Raw genomic sequence first — 16669 nt, 5'->3', positions numbered from 1 at the left:
TCCTCATTTGCATTTTACTTGCTCTGAGAACTTCAGGTTTGCATCCTTTTTTTAGGTGCAGTGGATATTGTAGCCATTTGAGCAAAATTAAAGCGTTCCTAAAGCAAGAGAGTGCATTGGAATGATGTTTTAAGAATGAAGTGCTTGCTTACTGCTTTCATAGTGTTTGAAACCTTTTATTTCTGGCTCATTTCCAATGTGGAAGGAGTTTGTTTTCAGAGAAACATTGTTGCCAAGGGACAAATGTTGACTGTGTTGTGTTTAAAACAGACTGATATTAATTACATTCTTTTAGCTATTCTACTTCTCTGGATAACTTTAAAAGGTCCTTCCAATTTCCAGAATACTTAGGTAAGCTCTCGGAACATTAGCACAGTGTCTCGGCACTGACGTGAAGAATGTATTAGAGAACTGACAAGAGCCGAACTTATTTTTGTGCACAGTCGAAAAACGCTGTTTTCAGATGATTACACTAATTAATAACATAGAACAGCATTAGTGAATGCAGTGATTTCCCTCCCTTCCCTCTTTTACCTATAAAGTCTTTATCTGAGCCAGTTGTCTGGTAACCTGTGTGGAGCACTGCTTAATGCATTTGACCAAGAGGAACAGGCTTAAATTTTTGCAGGACCTGTTCTGTGACTGAGGCAGCATGATCTGGAGCAAAGTCAGTCTTCGGGGTTTTCCAGTCTCCCACAGATAAGGTGAACTTATTGTTTTATATTGGGTTTTGGTTCTTCCAAGGGTCTTGTCTGAGTTGCTTAACTTGCCTCGTCCACAGAGCAGTTTTGGGCAAGCCTCCTTGAGCTAGGCTAGTGCTGGTGGTCCCAGTGACGGGACTGGTCACCCCACCAGAACTTGCAGGACAGCGTTGGTTTGGGTTTTTTTCAACTAGCTCCTGAAGATTGAGCCCAGCTCATGTTTCTTTGTCTTCTGCCTATCTCAGTGGTTTAGATAATTTTGTCTGTATTAGGTAAAATGGCACTTTTCAAGTATTTTTGCTTAATACTCGAAGAAATACTGGGTCAAGAGAGCATAATGTACATAACAGCTGCGCAGAGCTCACCTCAGGGTGGCAACCCAGCAGCCTTGCCCTGCTTCTGCAGGAGTCCTAGAGGAGGGTAAAACAAGCTCAGCCAAAACAGGTGAATTTTCCCACCCAGCCCTCTCCTCAGCCTTCCATGTCTCTTTGCAGCTGTTTTTTTGGCCTTCCCATCCTCTCCTCTCATCCCTCCCTCAGTGGGATGAGTTCAGAGTGTCCTGTGATTTTCTGGGAGAAGAGCTCCAGCAAGGTTCTATGGGTCTGAACTCCAGCCCTGCTGGCTCACAGCCCTTACTCCTGACCAGTGATTGATCCTCCTTGGAGCTACCTTGATACAGCCTGACAGCTTATGCTCAACTTCTGAAACCTTTCTGGGAAGCTGTAGGCCTGCTGGGCATGGGTGAAGACTTGCTTTAGTGGTCAAAATCATGTTTTAACAAAAGGTTACATACTTGTTGCCAGCTACAAACTCTCAATACAGGCATGTGTTTCTTCCCTCCATTCAGACTATGGAAGCTGACCTTCCTCCTTACTTGAATCCCAATGTGAAAGCTCCCTTTCTCTCAGCTTTCTTGCCAGTCACAATCCCTGTCACTTATTAGCCTCTCTCTGCTTTCCTCAAAACTTGCTTTATCCTAACACCCCTCTGGAAACTTTTCCTGATAGAGGTAAGCATTGGCTTAATTCTCCAGATCTAGTTATTTAAAAAACCTAAACGTTACTCATCCCAGTTGACCCTCAAGAGACAGTCTTATATTTAGGAGCTCATGCTGACTGACAAAAGAACACTGTACATTTACAGAGGAGTTGTCCAAGTTACGTTAATAAATTGGCATTCCATTTATGGATTCCTAGGGAACATTAAACTGCCTACATAAAGCTGTAGTATCTCATTAGCATTCTATTTAAATAGGTTTATATTTTTATCTGTTTAGGCGACTTCAACAGAAATATCTGAGTATTCATCCGATAATGACAGCGTGGGAGAAGGAGAAACGAGCCTGGCGACCACTACTCTGGGATCCACTAAGGGGTTACAGCCGAGGTTGGGAGAGGACACGGGGGATGTTACAGCACGACCAGCCAGCGAGTGGCTGAGGTCTGCACAGGCCCTTCTCCGCACGCCTGGGAAGCAGGCGGGCAAGGCCTCCCAAGGCCCATCCGAGTCTGCCAAAAAGAGGAAGCTACTGAGGTAATTTCACCATCCACCTTAAGGAATTCCCTTTTTTTTTTTAAATTGTAAGTAAAATAATACTTACAGAAGTATAGGAATGTGTTTCAAGGATAAACATTTTAGAGATGCAGATTCAAAAGAAGTTATAAAGAATGTCATTTGTAAACAAGCAAAAAAGGCAAGAAAGAGCTACGTTCAGTTTTAAAATCTGTGGTGAAAGCTCTCAATCTTGAATTCCTGTGTACAAATTGATATGGTTTTTGCACTTTTAATAATGCTTTACACTGCCTTGCAGATGTGTGAGTGGACATACTTCTGTTTTAGCTTCTAATCCTTACAGTGCTTTGTGCCTCTTCAGATAGTCTGTAAAAATGCTGTACCTCTGGTTTTTTGGGGTTTTTTTTGTCCTCTCCAGATTTATCAGTGCAAAATTATCCAATATACTCTGGGAAAGGGGTGGATGAGCAATAGTTCTGAATAGTGCAGGACAGAATGGTATTTAGGCAAAGGGAGGATGTATTCTTAATCTGAAATTTAAATCTCTGTGACTAAATTGAATGCATTAAAAAGATATCTAAATGCTGAAAGAAAACAGCATGGGATTAAGAAGTGGAAGCCTGATATTCTAGCTAATTACAGTGCGGAAACGATCACTTCCTATATTGAATTAATGGAAGTTGTGTTAAATGGTGTATGTGAAAATATGCTCTAGCTGTGGAGACTACAATTACAAATGTTGCTGCTATAAATTCCTATTGTATTTTTAACAATGTGGTTGTTTTTTCTTTTTCAGCTGATTCTATGTACAGTAATCAATCAATCAATTACTTAAAAAGTAAATCTTCACTTTAGTTAATACACATACCTTATCTTTCTCTAAAATATTCTTGGCTATTTCAAAATGCTGACTGAGGAAACAGGTTTGGAAGTCCTAATTACTGAGGATCTCTATACTTAAAGTGCTTTGCTTGTGCAATCAAACTTTCTTGTTACTTTAGAAACATACAGGCACAGCTTTACTAGGTCAGACCAAAGCTGTAACCCCAAAAAATGCCTTTTAGTGGCCAAAAGCAAGTGGGTGTGAAGGTAGTAAGAACAAGACAAGTGTACAGTGGTATTTTGCCCAGGTGCTTTTCCAGCTTTCAGCAGTTCGGGAGCTGTTACCCTTAGTGAGTTTGTGGTTTTTTGAGTTTCAGCTTCATTTGATGACCTCTCCTATAAACAATCATAGCATACAAAATGTTTTACAGGAAAGATACTCTGAAACAAGTGTATAAGAGAATAAATTGCTTTAAAAACAAAGAAGCCAACAAAACCAAACCAACCACAATGATATAGAATATAATCTGTCCAGAGTGGCCAGAGGAGCAGAGCTTGCAGGCTTTTTTACCTTCCATCCTGTGGTTCCACTTTGGGTTCTTTTAGGAACAGGGAAGCAGGCAGGAAATTCCTCAGTTATGAGTGTTGTTTATCTAGTTATTTTGCTCATCTAGGTAATTGTCATCTTTTCACTCTTCCTGTTCAGGGCATTAATTCCATGTGTCTCTCCCATCCTTCCTTTTACTGTTGACAGGTAACATTTTCATTGGTGTGATAACAGTGGATATAAGAGTTTGTATCCTCAATAGGAAAGCTCAGGTTTTCAGTGCTGTGGATTGAAGGCCGGTTCAGGGAAAGGTTTGTGAGCTTCTGATTGATGAGGTGACAATTCCCTCTTTCTAGTTAAAAAGGTGAAAGTTACAAAGCAGTTGTTGGCTCGTCATTTCTCCTTCCTTCCTATCTCTGCTGCAGATCGAGGCCACAGCAGAAAAAGCAGTGAATAGGGAAATCATCCTGCAAGCTGGATCTGGCCCACAGGCTCCCACTCGGACAGACCATTTGGAACTGCGCAGTAGGTGGAAGAAAGCTGAGAGTCTCTACTTAGCTGAGCTCTCTTTTGCCAGGCTGGTGCCTAGGGAAGCACGGATTGGTGCAGGTGATAGAGCTGCCGTCTTCCAATGCAAATTTCTGTGTGCAATAGGTTCCGCTCCAAATCCAGACAGTATTGAATATGGTTATTTCATGGACTAGTCCTGATATAGGTAGATTAGGCTTCCTACTGTTTTGTTTCCCCCTTAAAGAAAATAGAAAATATTTTAATTTTCTTCTCTTTGCTGTTTGACGTGAGTAAAGCTATCTTCAAAAGTAAAGATAATATTTTCAAAAAATTTTAGCTAATATTTTGTGTAAAAATCTTATACCGTGTATAACAGTCCTGTCCAAAATTTTTAAGCATGCTGCAGTCTGCACTTACATTTGCATTACCTCATTGCAGCTATGCCTCTGTTACCTCAATGGCTACGTTCTTTTATGCAACCTCGAAGAAAATCCCCTAACATCACTGTCAAACTGCAAGCAAAAACAAACAAAAAAATGCAAAGAAAAGAGCATAACAGTCTGTGGAAACATTTAAATTAGTTCCTTTCTACTGATCTGTCCTCCTGGAATCCTCCTGGTGCTAAAATGGAAATGGGTAATTTTCTGGATGGGACGAAAGAGTATTGTTTGTTTGAGTCTATTACAGATGCAATTGTCATACACTACAAAAATTAGGATGTAACCAAATCAACAGAAATCTTCAGAAGTAAGCTAATTATGGATGATTAAAATAAATTTTGTTGAACCTAGTGTTAGAAATTTGAGTGTAAATTCAATATATTTGAGTGTAAATTCAATATATTTGAGTGTAAATAAAATGGGAAGCCCCTCTATGTCCTCAAATGAACATGCACAATATCCAACGTTGCTTATGATGAGCCAAATTTAAACGGGCACATTGCAGTCCTCTTCTGTTAGGAATTAAGTGGGGTTTTGGGAAACGATTGGTGTCTGAAGGCAAGAAAGGTGTAACAGAAGCAATTCCTCTCCCCCCATGTTTACTGCCAAATTCTTGTATGTCTTTATGTGTCCCCTGTAATGTTAGTTTTTGTTTTCAAAACTGTTCTGGGTAAAGATTATTCTTCTTTCTACCCATGGTTCCTAGGGGAGAGCAGGTAGTCTATATGGTGGTGTTTGCCCTTCAGGGGCGTTGGTGCTGGGCTGGTGCTGTAGGAGGTACCACTTTGTCATGCCAGAGGCAAAGTATATCATCTCTCATTCACAGCCATCAATGCCACTGCTCTGGGACATCCTCACCCTAAACACTGGTATTATATGCTATCTTGTGTAGCTGCCTTCCTTTATTTAAACAAAATTGTTGATGGATGTGGGAGCAGTGTAATTTTCCTTGTACTGCACCTGTAAGCTGCTAAGTTGGTAATTAAGTGCTACTTAATTGATACTGAGATGAATTGCCTTGATGATCAGGTCAAGGGGTGTTGGGTTTCTGCTCTTTTATACCATACAAAGTTTCAGTTTCTCAGCTTGAGTCAGCACTTTGTGGGAAAATTATACAAGTGATTTGCAAACCTGAAGGGAGAGAGTATATATTGCAAATAAATTTTCAGGACACTCCTCTTTTTAGATTTGGAATTCATGTTAATGCTACGGGGTGAAATGTCTAAACTGCTTTAGTTCCAAGTCTTTCAAAGTTCCCTTGTGAAAGAAGGGAGAAATTGAGTATTGCAAATCTCAACATTTGTTACATAGGTTAAGCAAATAACTGGGTTAATTCAGTATTTATAAAGAAGAAAACTTAAAATGCGTGCACTCAGCTTTTCTTGTCTGCAAGCAAACCTTTCTTAAAGGTTTCATGAATTGTTTGCTTTTTCCAGTAAGATTTTGTTTCCATCTGAAAAAAAAAGTCTGAGGTTTGGTGTAGGAAATAAGTATCTTAAGTTATATAATGTTAACTCTGCTTCTAAACCTATCATGTTGCAAGAGCTTTTAGTTGTGAAGGATAGATGCTTTAGCTTATTTGAGTTTTTTTAAATACTTGAGTGGCTATTTTTAGTTTAAGAGTAAGATAAAATCTTGGGAAATTCTGTTTAATTATCTTATATCTACTTGTATGCAGACCACTTACAGATCTGATCTGCTAAAATTAACTTGTGTTATCAAAAAAGGAGAAAATTACAGAATGTCCTGATACTGTGTGCAGTAAAATGAAACCCAGTTGTCACATGACACCAACTAAAGTCTTGAAAATAAAGGAAATTGCCAAGGGAAGAGGGAGTTGGCACAAATGAAGCAGGCTTTGACTCTAAAATTGGGACTGTGCGTTCTTACATGCATCCACAAGTAGCATGAGGGTTTAACAGCAACAGACTAGCCCTTTAGATGGTCATGTTCTTATGCTAATTTTAACTATTGGATTAAGTTTTCCTTGCTAGTAAATTTCTTGTTGGGTTACAAGAATATAAATGAAGAATATTATGGGTGCACAACAGATGTACCACTTGTAATCACTGGCAATGTACACAGTAAAATTATTTTGCACATAGTGAAAGTTAAAATGTGTTTTCTTTTAAAAAGTGTGGATGGTTTCTGGCCACATGTTTGGTGTTAATAGGGGAAAAAAGCACCATGTTTAGTAGAAAAAACAACCAACCCACTTTCCTTAAGATGATAGACTTCTCCAATTGACGTGTCATGTATCTTATTGATTGGAATGGTTTAGCAGAGTACATTTTTCCCCATCAGAGAGAAGCAATTTTGGTGCCTTTGGTTTGTGTAACCATGGTGCTTGCTTTTCTATGCAGGACCTCTGCTCAGGCAAGCCAAAACGTTCAGAACTGAAGGGAAGGCTCTTCCCTTATCTTGTATGGATAACTTATTTCTGGGAAGGCTCTTATTAAATCATCTTACTTCTGCTTAGAGCCTCTGCTGTAAGAGAGATAGGACAATCTGAAATAATTTTTTTCTTTTAAGGAGTCTGAAGAGCCAGAGATGTGGTAAACTTTTCAGCTGTGGTGATGATTGGTTTTTATCAGTGGCTGGTAAGAAGGGGTGATCAATGCTCTGAAAACTATGAAAGGAGAAAGCCCCAAAAGATTACCTATTTACAAAGATGTTCCTAAGTTATTTTAAATATTTTCTGTGAGATAACTTGGCTAAGTAGAGGCATGGGAAAATCAACTACCTATACAGTTTTACTTGAAATCTTTCACCAGAGGTCATGTGGGGTGTAGAAGGTGTTCACCCACCCTGTTCTCAGCAGTTATGTCTATAATCCATCTTACATCTCTTCCTCTGCACTATCTGAGGCAACTAGGACCTGGAAACCAAATCCCACTACACAAGAATAATGAAGCTTTGGTGTCTGTGACAAAGAACTATTTTTAATTTGCAAGAGTAATTGTGGTATAATGTCCAGGCACTTCTGGCAAATGTTGAATTGTTAAAGGTGGTGTTGAGGATGTCTCAGGTATATGCTGGATGGAATTTACAGCTGAAGACACTGTTAATTCTCTAGATGGTCAGTTCTGTCTAATGGAGTTGCTGAAAGATACCTCTGTCTCTCACTGTGCTATGGGGAATCACAACAATGGTATCTTTGTTCCATGTGTGTTTTGTGGAGGTGACCTTTGTGGAATGATTTCAAGAAGTGGTGAGAGACTACACAGACTTAAAAAGACTTTTGGCTTATTGAACTCTTAAATCCTTGAATCCTTAAGGCTCTAGAAGAGACTTTCAGTATGTCTGCCTTGTTGATTTGACTGATGTATAAAAAAAACCGTCTCTGGATGGGTGCAATAGATGAGAGCATTGAAATGTCAGCAACCAGTGCAAAAAAATCCAGCATCTGGTACAGAGTAATGCCAGAGATCATGGTAATGGTGGTTCATCCAAGGTAAAAGTTGATGAATCTATTGTCAAGTCAGAGCTTGAATGAGGCCGATCTGTAAAGCTAAAATTACTCTTTCTGATCCCTTGTTGCCTCATGAAGTCAACAGCTTCTCTTCTGTGCTGGAGAGGAGGTGGGCCTCAGTAGAGACTTGTGCTTGTGTGGCCAACATGTTTTAATCACATCTTTCATATGTACCCGTGCTGTTATGTACACTAAAGTAGCACTTGATAGTGACTGTCAGCATTCAGTGTTGCTTATTATTTTGCAAGTTGTAAACTGGCTGATGGGTTTGCAATGTCGACAAACCAAATGCCAGCATGCTTAGGGGTCGTTTTTCGCTCTAACAAGTGCCCCGTGGAGTGGAAAGGGACAACTGAGTGTGGCAGAAGTCAGTTATTTCACTGGTTAACATGGAAGTAGGAGAGGAGATCTGTATTTGCTTTGAAAAGAGAGGAGGGAAGTTGTCTAGTCCTGAGATGGGAATACATATTTGCATAACCTTTAGTTTTTTTTAATTATATGGAGTCCTGCATATAGTGTATTGAGAAGACAACTCAGTAATGACATGCTTAAGTGTTCACTGTTCTTAAATTCAAGTGAAGTCTGGAAAGGAGTAAACTTGGATGAATGAGAGGTTATTTTTGGTAAGTGCCCTGCTGAATAAAAACCTTAAAAAATAAACACAGAGACATCTCCAACACTTCAGAAAGACTGAAAATTACTTTTTAAAACACAGCATGCTCACCAGTGTTCTTTCTTTTTTCCTTTGTTGTTGTTTTTGTTGTTTTTCTTTTTGGTGTTTTGTTTGTTTGCCATTAGCCCCATTGGACTTGGGACATAGGGACCAGCAGCCTGAGAGTCACAGATCAGGCTCAGTGTTACCTTTTGGTGATGGTTGTCACATAGTAGCATAAAACTCTTCAGTCCTGCTGTTAAAGTTTCTGGGAAGGGGCAACTACCTGAAATGGAGCTTTTGTGCGGGATGCTGAGCTTTTTTATGGTCCTCAGAGCTGTCCTTCATGTGAATATTGTTGGACATAGACAGTAATGGCAATATGTTGTTTTAAATACAGTTTTTCAACAAGCTCAGATTTAGTATGGAAATAGGACTTGAATTGCTGCTTGTTAAATCTGTCTGCCTTCAGGGAATTAAAGGGACAAAATAGTTGTACTGAAAGTTTTGTGATTAAAAATAAAAAGGTTGTGGGCAGTGGAGATAGTATCTGAGCGGTTTGGCTTCACTGAACAGCCTTTGCATTAACAATTCACCAAATGTGTTCAATTTGCTCACGTTAAAGCATTTTGGGGGCAAGTTTGAAGAGCTGGTCAGTATAGTATGCATCTGAAATTACAGTTTTTGTTATTTCAATAGTTTGTTGGTTCCCTTGACTACAGAAATCATACATTAGTAATCAAAACATATTTATCAAATATATATATATAAATACAAACACCAAATGTTGGCTTACCACACATCCTGGAGTGACTGACTGTATAGTTCACAGTATCTCACAGCACGTGCACAAGTGTTTTTAATAATGTGGGCACCTGTACTGTATGAGAAGGAATTAGTAGTTTTCAAATGCTGTTGTCATCAAATCTGATAGATTATGTAACAAAAAGCACCTTTTTCTTTGTTTGTTTTATGTGTTTGAGCTAAAAAGGGGATTAATCCTCCTGGGTTTGTGGCGGTGTTTAAACTCCTTTGTTTCTACTTCTTTAAAAGAAACAAACCATAAAGTTCTAACTCTTGCTCTTGCCATAGAAATTCCTTTTGTGCATGGCATGTCCTTGAATTGTTTTCCAATTTCACAAGGTATGAAACAGACATTATAAAAACACTTAGAATGACCACATAAGAACCTCTCATAAATGCATTTGTGGTTATATTTTGTGTTCTGCAACCAAGAATATGCAAAATGCTTTATGATATTTTCATTTTAAACTATTTTAACTGCATTTGGAATGATTAATAAATAACAGTCTATTTTCTTAGCACAGAGGGCTGCTAAGGAAAGTCACAGTTTTACTTTTCATGGACCATTGTGATGACTGTTATCCTAATACAGACATGGTTAGCAAATTAGTTACGGAGCTTTGAATGTCAGTGAGACCCTCCTAGTAGGCATATCAGGCCTGAAAAAGGAATAGTGATGTGTGCAGTAGCCACAAAACCTGAAACTTGCTTTCCTACATGCTACAGGACGTTCCTGCCATAGGTAGAAAAGTGGTCAGCTTGCAGAAGAGTAGGAAGGTATTGACTGGACACAACCATAGCTCTGTTTGGGGAAAAGGGGGAAATTAGGCTGTAAGCCAATAATAGCTGCGCTCTTCTGAAGGTACCTTAAGGCTTTCTGGCATTATTTGAACTAAGAAAATACATTTCTGTGACTGTTGTCTGTGGAGGGAATGGAGTAGGGGTTTAGGACAGTCCTGTTGAACAGTTTTCTTTCAGCAAAACAAGTTTTTGAGCTGCTAGCTGTATGGTGTATTGCTACAGTCCCAACCACGGCGTTCAGTTGCAGATTCATGCATGCAAGACTTTTAAACAAGCAATCTCAAAATGCATTTTACTGCTGCATTTCTGAGCCTAGCTGAGTTTCAGCATGGCTTGTGTGGAGCACGCAGCCAAGCTGAATTGCAACTCTATCTGAGAATAGTTCCATGGTGAGAAGAGAAACTTGATGGATAGCTTAGAGTTTGTAGAACTGTCTTGCCCACAAGTGTTGTGGTGTGGTAACACCTCAGTGCTCAAGTTTGGGGGGAAACGTAGATGAGCACAGTGTTATCAGCAGAATATGTTCTCCTCTATGAAGTTCTGTGCTTGGCTGTGCTGCTCTTGGTACCGAAGTTTTCATTGCACATACCTGTATTAGTTGCCCCTGTGCCTTAAAGTCCATCTTGAAACCAGGATTAAGCAAGGTTGTCAGGCTCACCTGGAACTTCATTTGAGCCCCAGATTTCCTAAATATGTTTGTTTGTTTTCCTCCTTATTGTAGCAGGGTTTATAGCTTGTTAAGTGTGAGTTGTTTGTTTTGGGGGTTTGGGGATTTTTTTTCCTCCTCTGAAAGAGTTGGAGTTTCTCTCCTCTGCCTTGAGAGGCATGCCATCTCATAATTCTTGTGATAGTTACAATTTTGCAAAGGATATAGTTGTTCATTAAAAATTCAGCTGAGGCTGCTAACTACTTTTCATATAATGTGTTGATTTGTCTGTGGGTGAAATTACTTAGTAACTGGTAACCAAAGAGAGATTTTTTACAGCTTACTTGAAGTCCTGCTTAGCCTTTTTAGCTTCTCCTTGGTTTCCACAGGTGTGTCTTCCCAGTTTCATATGTGCAATGTGAGCTTTACCAAGCTATTTGTCTTTTTTTCTGAACTAAAAAATTCTATTCATGTGCACAAATAGTCGTAAGGTGGTTGTGTGTTATCTCTGTTGATTCCTAAACGAGTTAACCCAAGGACACCTTAGTAGAAACCTTTATTGATAAATTCAGTAGTACTTCTGGAAAAACATACACTACAAGGAAAGAATGAAGTAGGTTTTTACGCAAATAACTTCTTTGAAGCCAAAGAAAAGTGTTCAGACACTCCCACAGTAGTCCAAAGCTCTTTGTAGTAGCCCAAAGACAGCTTCTAACACATATATCTTTTTGTTCTTAAAATGAGAGATTATGTCTTCTGGTTTTGGATCCAGGAGTAGGAGTTGCTTTAGTGTTACCTTAAGTGTATTTGTGCTAGATGCCACTCCTCTGCTCCTCACCTTGGGAATGCTAAATTAATTTCATCTTGGAGAGTGTTCAGACCACTGAAACTGCACACTTGACCCAGCTTGTGAAATGAATCATAGGGTCAAGTATGGGTAAAAGAATATTTTTGTGATCGCTCCTTGCCAACAGCCAAACAAATCTGTGAGGGAAAAGAAAACCCAACCTGTTATAACTAGTGGTTACACTGGTTTGTTTTGAATTCTCAGTTGTCTCCAGTGTCTGCTAGGATCCATGCATAAGTGCAAAGAAAAGTTGGGAGCCTTTTGTTACAATCCTTATATTGGAGACAGGACTAAAAACATGAAAATTTTGGACACCCAGATAGTGAAAATGTTTTATTGTGTGTATTGACTCTAAGTGTATGTTTTATTGGGAGTGTATCCATTGGAAAATCAAAATTAGGAGAACTCATCTGCAAAATGTAATTTTACTACGTGATTCTGTCTCTAAGGGTCAAAGCATACATATAGGTATATACATATACATCTGTCCTATGGCTTGTCACTTGGCAAAACTGAATACTGATTACTGGCAAAATTGAGCATTCCTTTGTTCTCTGCAGGGGTGGGCTAGCTGAGAGGTTATGTCGGCTGCAGAACAGAGAAAGATCTGCCATTAGCTTTTGGAGGCACCAGTGTATTTCAGATGCAAAAATCCCCTCAGGTAAGAAGCATTATACAATACTACTGTGAAAGTATATACTTACATCTGTCTATATGGCCTACATAGGGGTAACAGTGAAGTTTATAATTTTTGTGGGTTTTGCCTGACTTGGGTTTAATGCTCTCTTGATTGTCTTCTGAGCTAATATTGCATTTCTGCTAAATATGATGGTTTCTAATGTCTTGGTCATCAAAGTATTTGACTATAAGGGGTAAAGAACATATTTTCCCTTTCTGGCACTTGCATAGCAAAACCATGCTGCCTCACAATTTTCATAAACTGAGTAGACTGAGCTCCTTCAAGGGTCTCTCAAACATTTTTATCAGTGTTCAAGTGATTTACATGGCTCTTTACTGCACCCTCTAAAACTTTTCAGCATGGTCTTAAGAACAAGGTGAGCTACTCTGTATGTATTCTTCCAGGTTTAGTCTCATTAATATCCAGCTCACTTCTCAGCCTCCTGAAGGTTCAAGGCCTGGGAAAAGTGTTTGGGTCTGGTTTGGCTTTGGTCAGAGCATGGTGCTGGGACTTCATGTTGAATTGGCTGTCCAGTACAATTTTATAACTTCTATAGCTGTTGTTTTCTGAGATCCTGTTTCCCACTCCCCAGCTACTCTTTCTATTTCTTCTGCCTGAACACAGTGAAGTATTTGTGCTGTATCCAGGTCGGCTTCATTTGAGTATGCCCAGCTAACCACAGAGTTTAAATCATTGTGTATCTCAAGCCTGTCCTCTTTTAGTCATGAAGTTGCTTGAATTTTTGGTATCCACACAGTTTCTTATTGTTTTTTAACTTGTTTTTATATCATTGATGAAACCATTTATTAGCATGAGCGTTTACTTCCAAATCCTGCTGGAACTGCTATTACTCATTTATAATTCTCCACTAATAAAAAGCTCCAACTGTAATTCACAAAATTAGTTCTCTGAATTTTTTCTTTTTTTTTTTTTTTTTGCATTCCACTTAAAGGGTACATTACTCGCAGTGAAAATAGTCAGATTTTCTTAAGAAGGTTGTACAATTTAAAGTCACACCCAAACTGTGGGCTAGTCTCACAGTTTCTCACTGGAGCTTTGGAGGGCTTCCATCCTGTGGCCATTTGCGTGCTATGTGTTCGAAATGCCACCCATGTGGAGTAGCACATTGTATTTATGACCTTAATTCCTTACTTATTTTTCCAGTCACTTTGCCTAGATCTGATGACAGGCTAGCTGGTCTCCAGTTACTGTAAGCCACTTTGTTTGCCCTTCCTGAATAGTAGCGCAATATCATCATCCTTCCGGTCTTCTGGAATTTCACCAGTATTTGAACACTCACGAAAAAAGTGCTGTCAGGGAATCAGAAATGTCTTTAGCCAACTCTTTTCAGAAATGCTATGTTGAAAATTATACAGGCATGCTCACCTAAAACTAGTGAAGCCTTCTGCATTGATTACACCTCCACCTGAGTTACTAATGGATAGGAGATTTTTTATCATTCTTATGTGGGTATGAAGACATCCTCTTGCTGCTTCCGAAATATGGAACAGAAATAGATATTGAATAGGTTTGTTGTTTTAATAAAATGAAAATTTTTAATGTTCTGCAACACTACTAATATGCTAATATTCTTTTTGTCCTAGTTTCATGTGTCATTACAAAACCTTGTGTTTGGCTGCTCACCATTTTGTCAGACTAACTTCTAGGCTGAAATATTCCATGCTAAACATCTGCCTCTGGCTGAATTCCTTTCTTTGATTATTCTTCTTTCTTTCAGAAAATGAGTCAGAATTCGTTAGCATTTTATGAGAAAAAGGCTATGGGAAAATACCTTGGTCTATTCTTAAGTACATTTAAAAAATTCTGATGAGCGTCTTTGAGATGATTTAGTTTTGGCAGAAGATGAACTGTTTCCTGGATATGCCTTTTGCCATCATATTGAAAATGTACGAGAACTTGGGCCAGTTAGAAGTCTTTAGGACAAACTACTGTTTCATTTACCCTGTAAGCATTTGCTAAAATTTCTGAAAAATGCTGGATGTGCCATAATTTAGGAATACACTTCAACTTCACAGCCTAAATTTCACTTCCAATTCTCAATCCTTGCTCCAATGTATTAGGATTATAAAATAACCATTAAAATAGCAGTGATAATATTTTGGGGATAGTTTTCCATCTAGGACAAAATTTATTTTTCATAGTTTTATTCTTAGAATGACCATACTGTTTTGTGTCACCAAAATAAAATTGGTGTTTGGTTTGGAGGACATCAGTTGGAATGGTTGAAATTTTAGTAACGTAACTAGATAACCTTCTAATTGCTTCTAGTCTGGAATGTAAAGTGTCAGCACAGCAAAGGAATACCACTTTTAGCTTTCATCACTTTAGGTTCAAGTTAAGGGTGTCTCACTAATCTGAGATTCTTCTCAAATTTTGTTTCCCTTCTGTTTTGCCCAGTAATATTTCTAAACTGCATTGTTTCCAGGACTGTTTCTGAGAGGAAAGAAATTCTCAAATTGCAAACTCAAATGAGTTACTAAAGAAACCTGAAGATTAATGTGGGAGATTGAAGTACCTTAGTTGCTGTGAGAACTGTCACATCATTTTGGATATCCCATGGAAATGCAGACCAGGAGTTCATTGCTAAAGCAAAGGGGAGTAATTTCAAATTATATCAGTTTGAAGTCTTTCTTACATTTGAGATTTAAGGAAAAATGTTTCAGGAGTGTGGGCTATTCACCCCATTAGACATTTCATGTCACAGAATTTTATGCCTTTATTTTGCTGTTGCTTACTTTTAGCTTATATCAATCTTCATATTATCCAAAACCCCCTCGGTTTTGGCTTTAGTTTTTAAAAATTCCTGTCTTTTAGCTCCCTGACCCCTTTCTGTAAGTAACCATTGTGGTTTGGCTGGCTCTTGGTCACTGGGATGAATCATGGCCCAGAAGAGAGCACCTCCTTTCAGCACGCACTTTCTGGTTTTTATACAGTGTACAGGGTCTCACTTTTGGCCAATTCATTCTGCAGGGTAGAAGAAATCCTTGCACTTGCTCTGATTTTGACAATTTTGGGTCAAAATTGCATTCGGCAGCCTGTCCCTGTGTTGGGATAGGCGCTCACTAAGGATATGCGTTTCTGCAAGGTGATTGGTAATTCCACTTCTGTAAATCAAGCTAATCATACCAGACAGAGGCCTGAAGGGAGATAAGACCAAAGTTTGTCTGTGCTACACTGCGTTGGTTGGATGCTTGCTGTGGTTTAGTTCTAACAGAGGCAGATGTCAGGCTCTTTGCCACAAATCCAAAATTTTATCTTCACAAGATGTAAAAGGGAGGCTGAGGTGCAGTCTGCATAACAGCATGTCTCCAGTCAGCCAAGCTAATGGTTTGAGAGTACTCTGTGCATGGGCTTGTAGACCATTTGCAAGCTTTTTTTCTGTATGCAGTGCTGCAACTTCCCTATGAAGTTTCCTGTTTGAGCTAAGAGGTGATCTGTCCAGCTGAAAGAGAGAGAGGAAAAACAAAACCAAACCCAAAACAAAAACCCAAACCTTTTTCCTGTCAACATCTACTGATTATATGGGGATTGCATGATGCAGAAGAAAAAATAGTGTTTTTCTGAGTTACGTTCAGACGACCTTCCTGTCTATAGGAGGGGACACAAATAATATTTGAAGCAAGCTCATGTAGATTCCTTTTGTAACTTCCAAAATTTTACTTTCTATGCATCTTACCTTCTGTTGTTTGTTTTTGCCTGGCAGTTATCATCAAAGCAGTTCTTTACCTTAAACGCAGAAACATATTATTCTCTAGCATTTGTAGTCTAATGCAAGATATCTGCTTCTTGTTAGCCTGAGATTAAGATTTGTGGTTGTGTTACAATTGAATTTGAGTAGTGAACTGATAATAAACCAAAACCATTGATCTTGCCTTCCAAACTGCTCCTTCTTCTCAGGGGAAGGTGACCTTCAAGGGGCAACAAATCTTCATTTTGCTGAGGCAAGTGTAACACACACATGAAGGGAGGAGGGTGAAGCCCTGGAGATGAGGACAGGGTTTCACATATAACACCACATTTTCAGGAAGGCTGAAAGGTTTACAGAAGAGGATATAAACAATCACTCCCTCTCTTCCAGTTTTGGTGACTAGTTAAGATGATGGGAAGAAAGGATTTTAGCAGCTTGAATACCATGAAACTTGCACATGGATGAAGAAAACAAGGGTAACCCTTAACAGGGTTTCCTTTACTATGCAAAATTCTTCTAAAAAAACA

General features: G+C 38.9%; 1 protein-coding gene across 3 annotated transcripts in view; it reads left to right on the top strand.

The window, feature by feature from the left end:
- Window positions 1–16669, top strand: part of SPIDR (scaffold protein involved in DNA repair) — a 200398-nt gene that overhangs the window by 52977 nt on the left and 130752 nt on the right. For all 3 annotated transcript variants that reach the window (XM_027674216.1, XM_027674209.1, XM_027674224.1), the window contains exons 6-7: window positions 1978–2234; window positions 12315–12415. In XM_027674216.1, the coding sequence (XP_027530017.1) occupies window positions 1978–2234; window positions 12315–12415 (358 nt within the window). The remainder of the gene's footprint in view (window positions 1–1977; window positions 2235–12314; window positions 12416–16669) is intronic.

This window comes from Neopelma chrysocephalum, unplaced genomic scaffold (genome assembly GCF_003984885.1).
Source record: "Neopelma chrysocephalum unplaced genomic scaffold, ASM398488v2 Primary Assembly neopelma1_22, whole genome shotgun sequence".
Taxonomy (NCBI): domain Eukaryota; kingdom Metazoa; phylum Chordata; class Aves; order Passeriformes; family Pipridae; genus Neopelma; species Neopelma chrysocephalum.
Note: the sequence above shows the minus strand (reverse complement) of the source record. Positions and strands in the feature narration are given on the sequence as shown.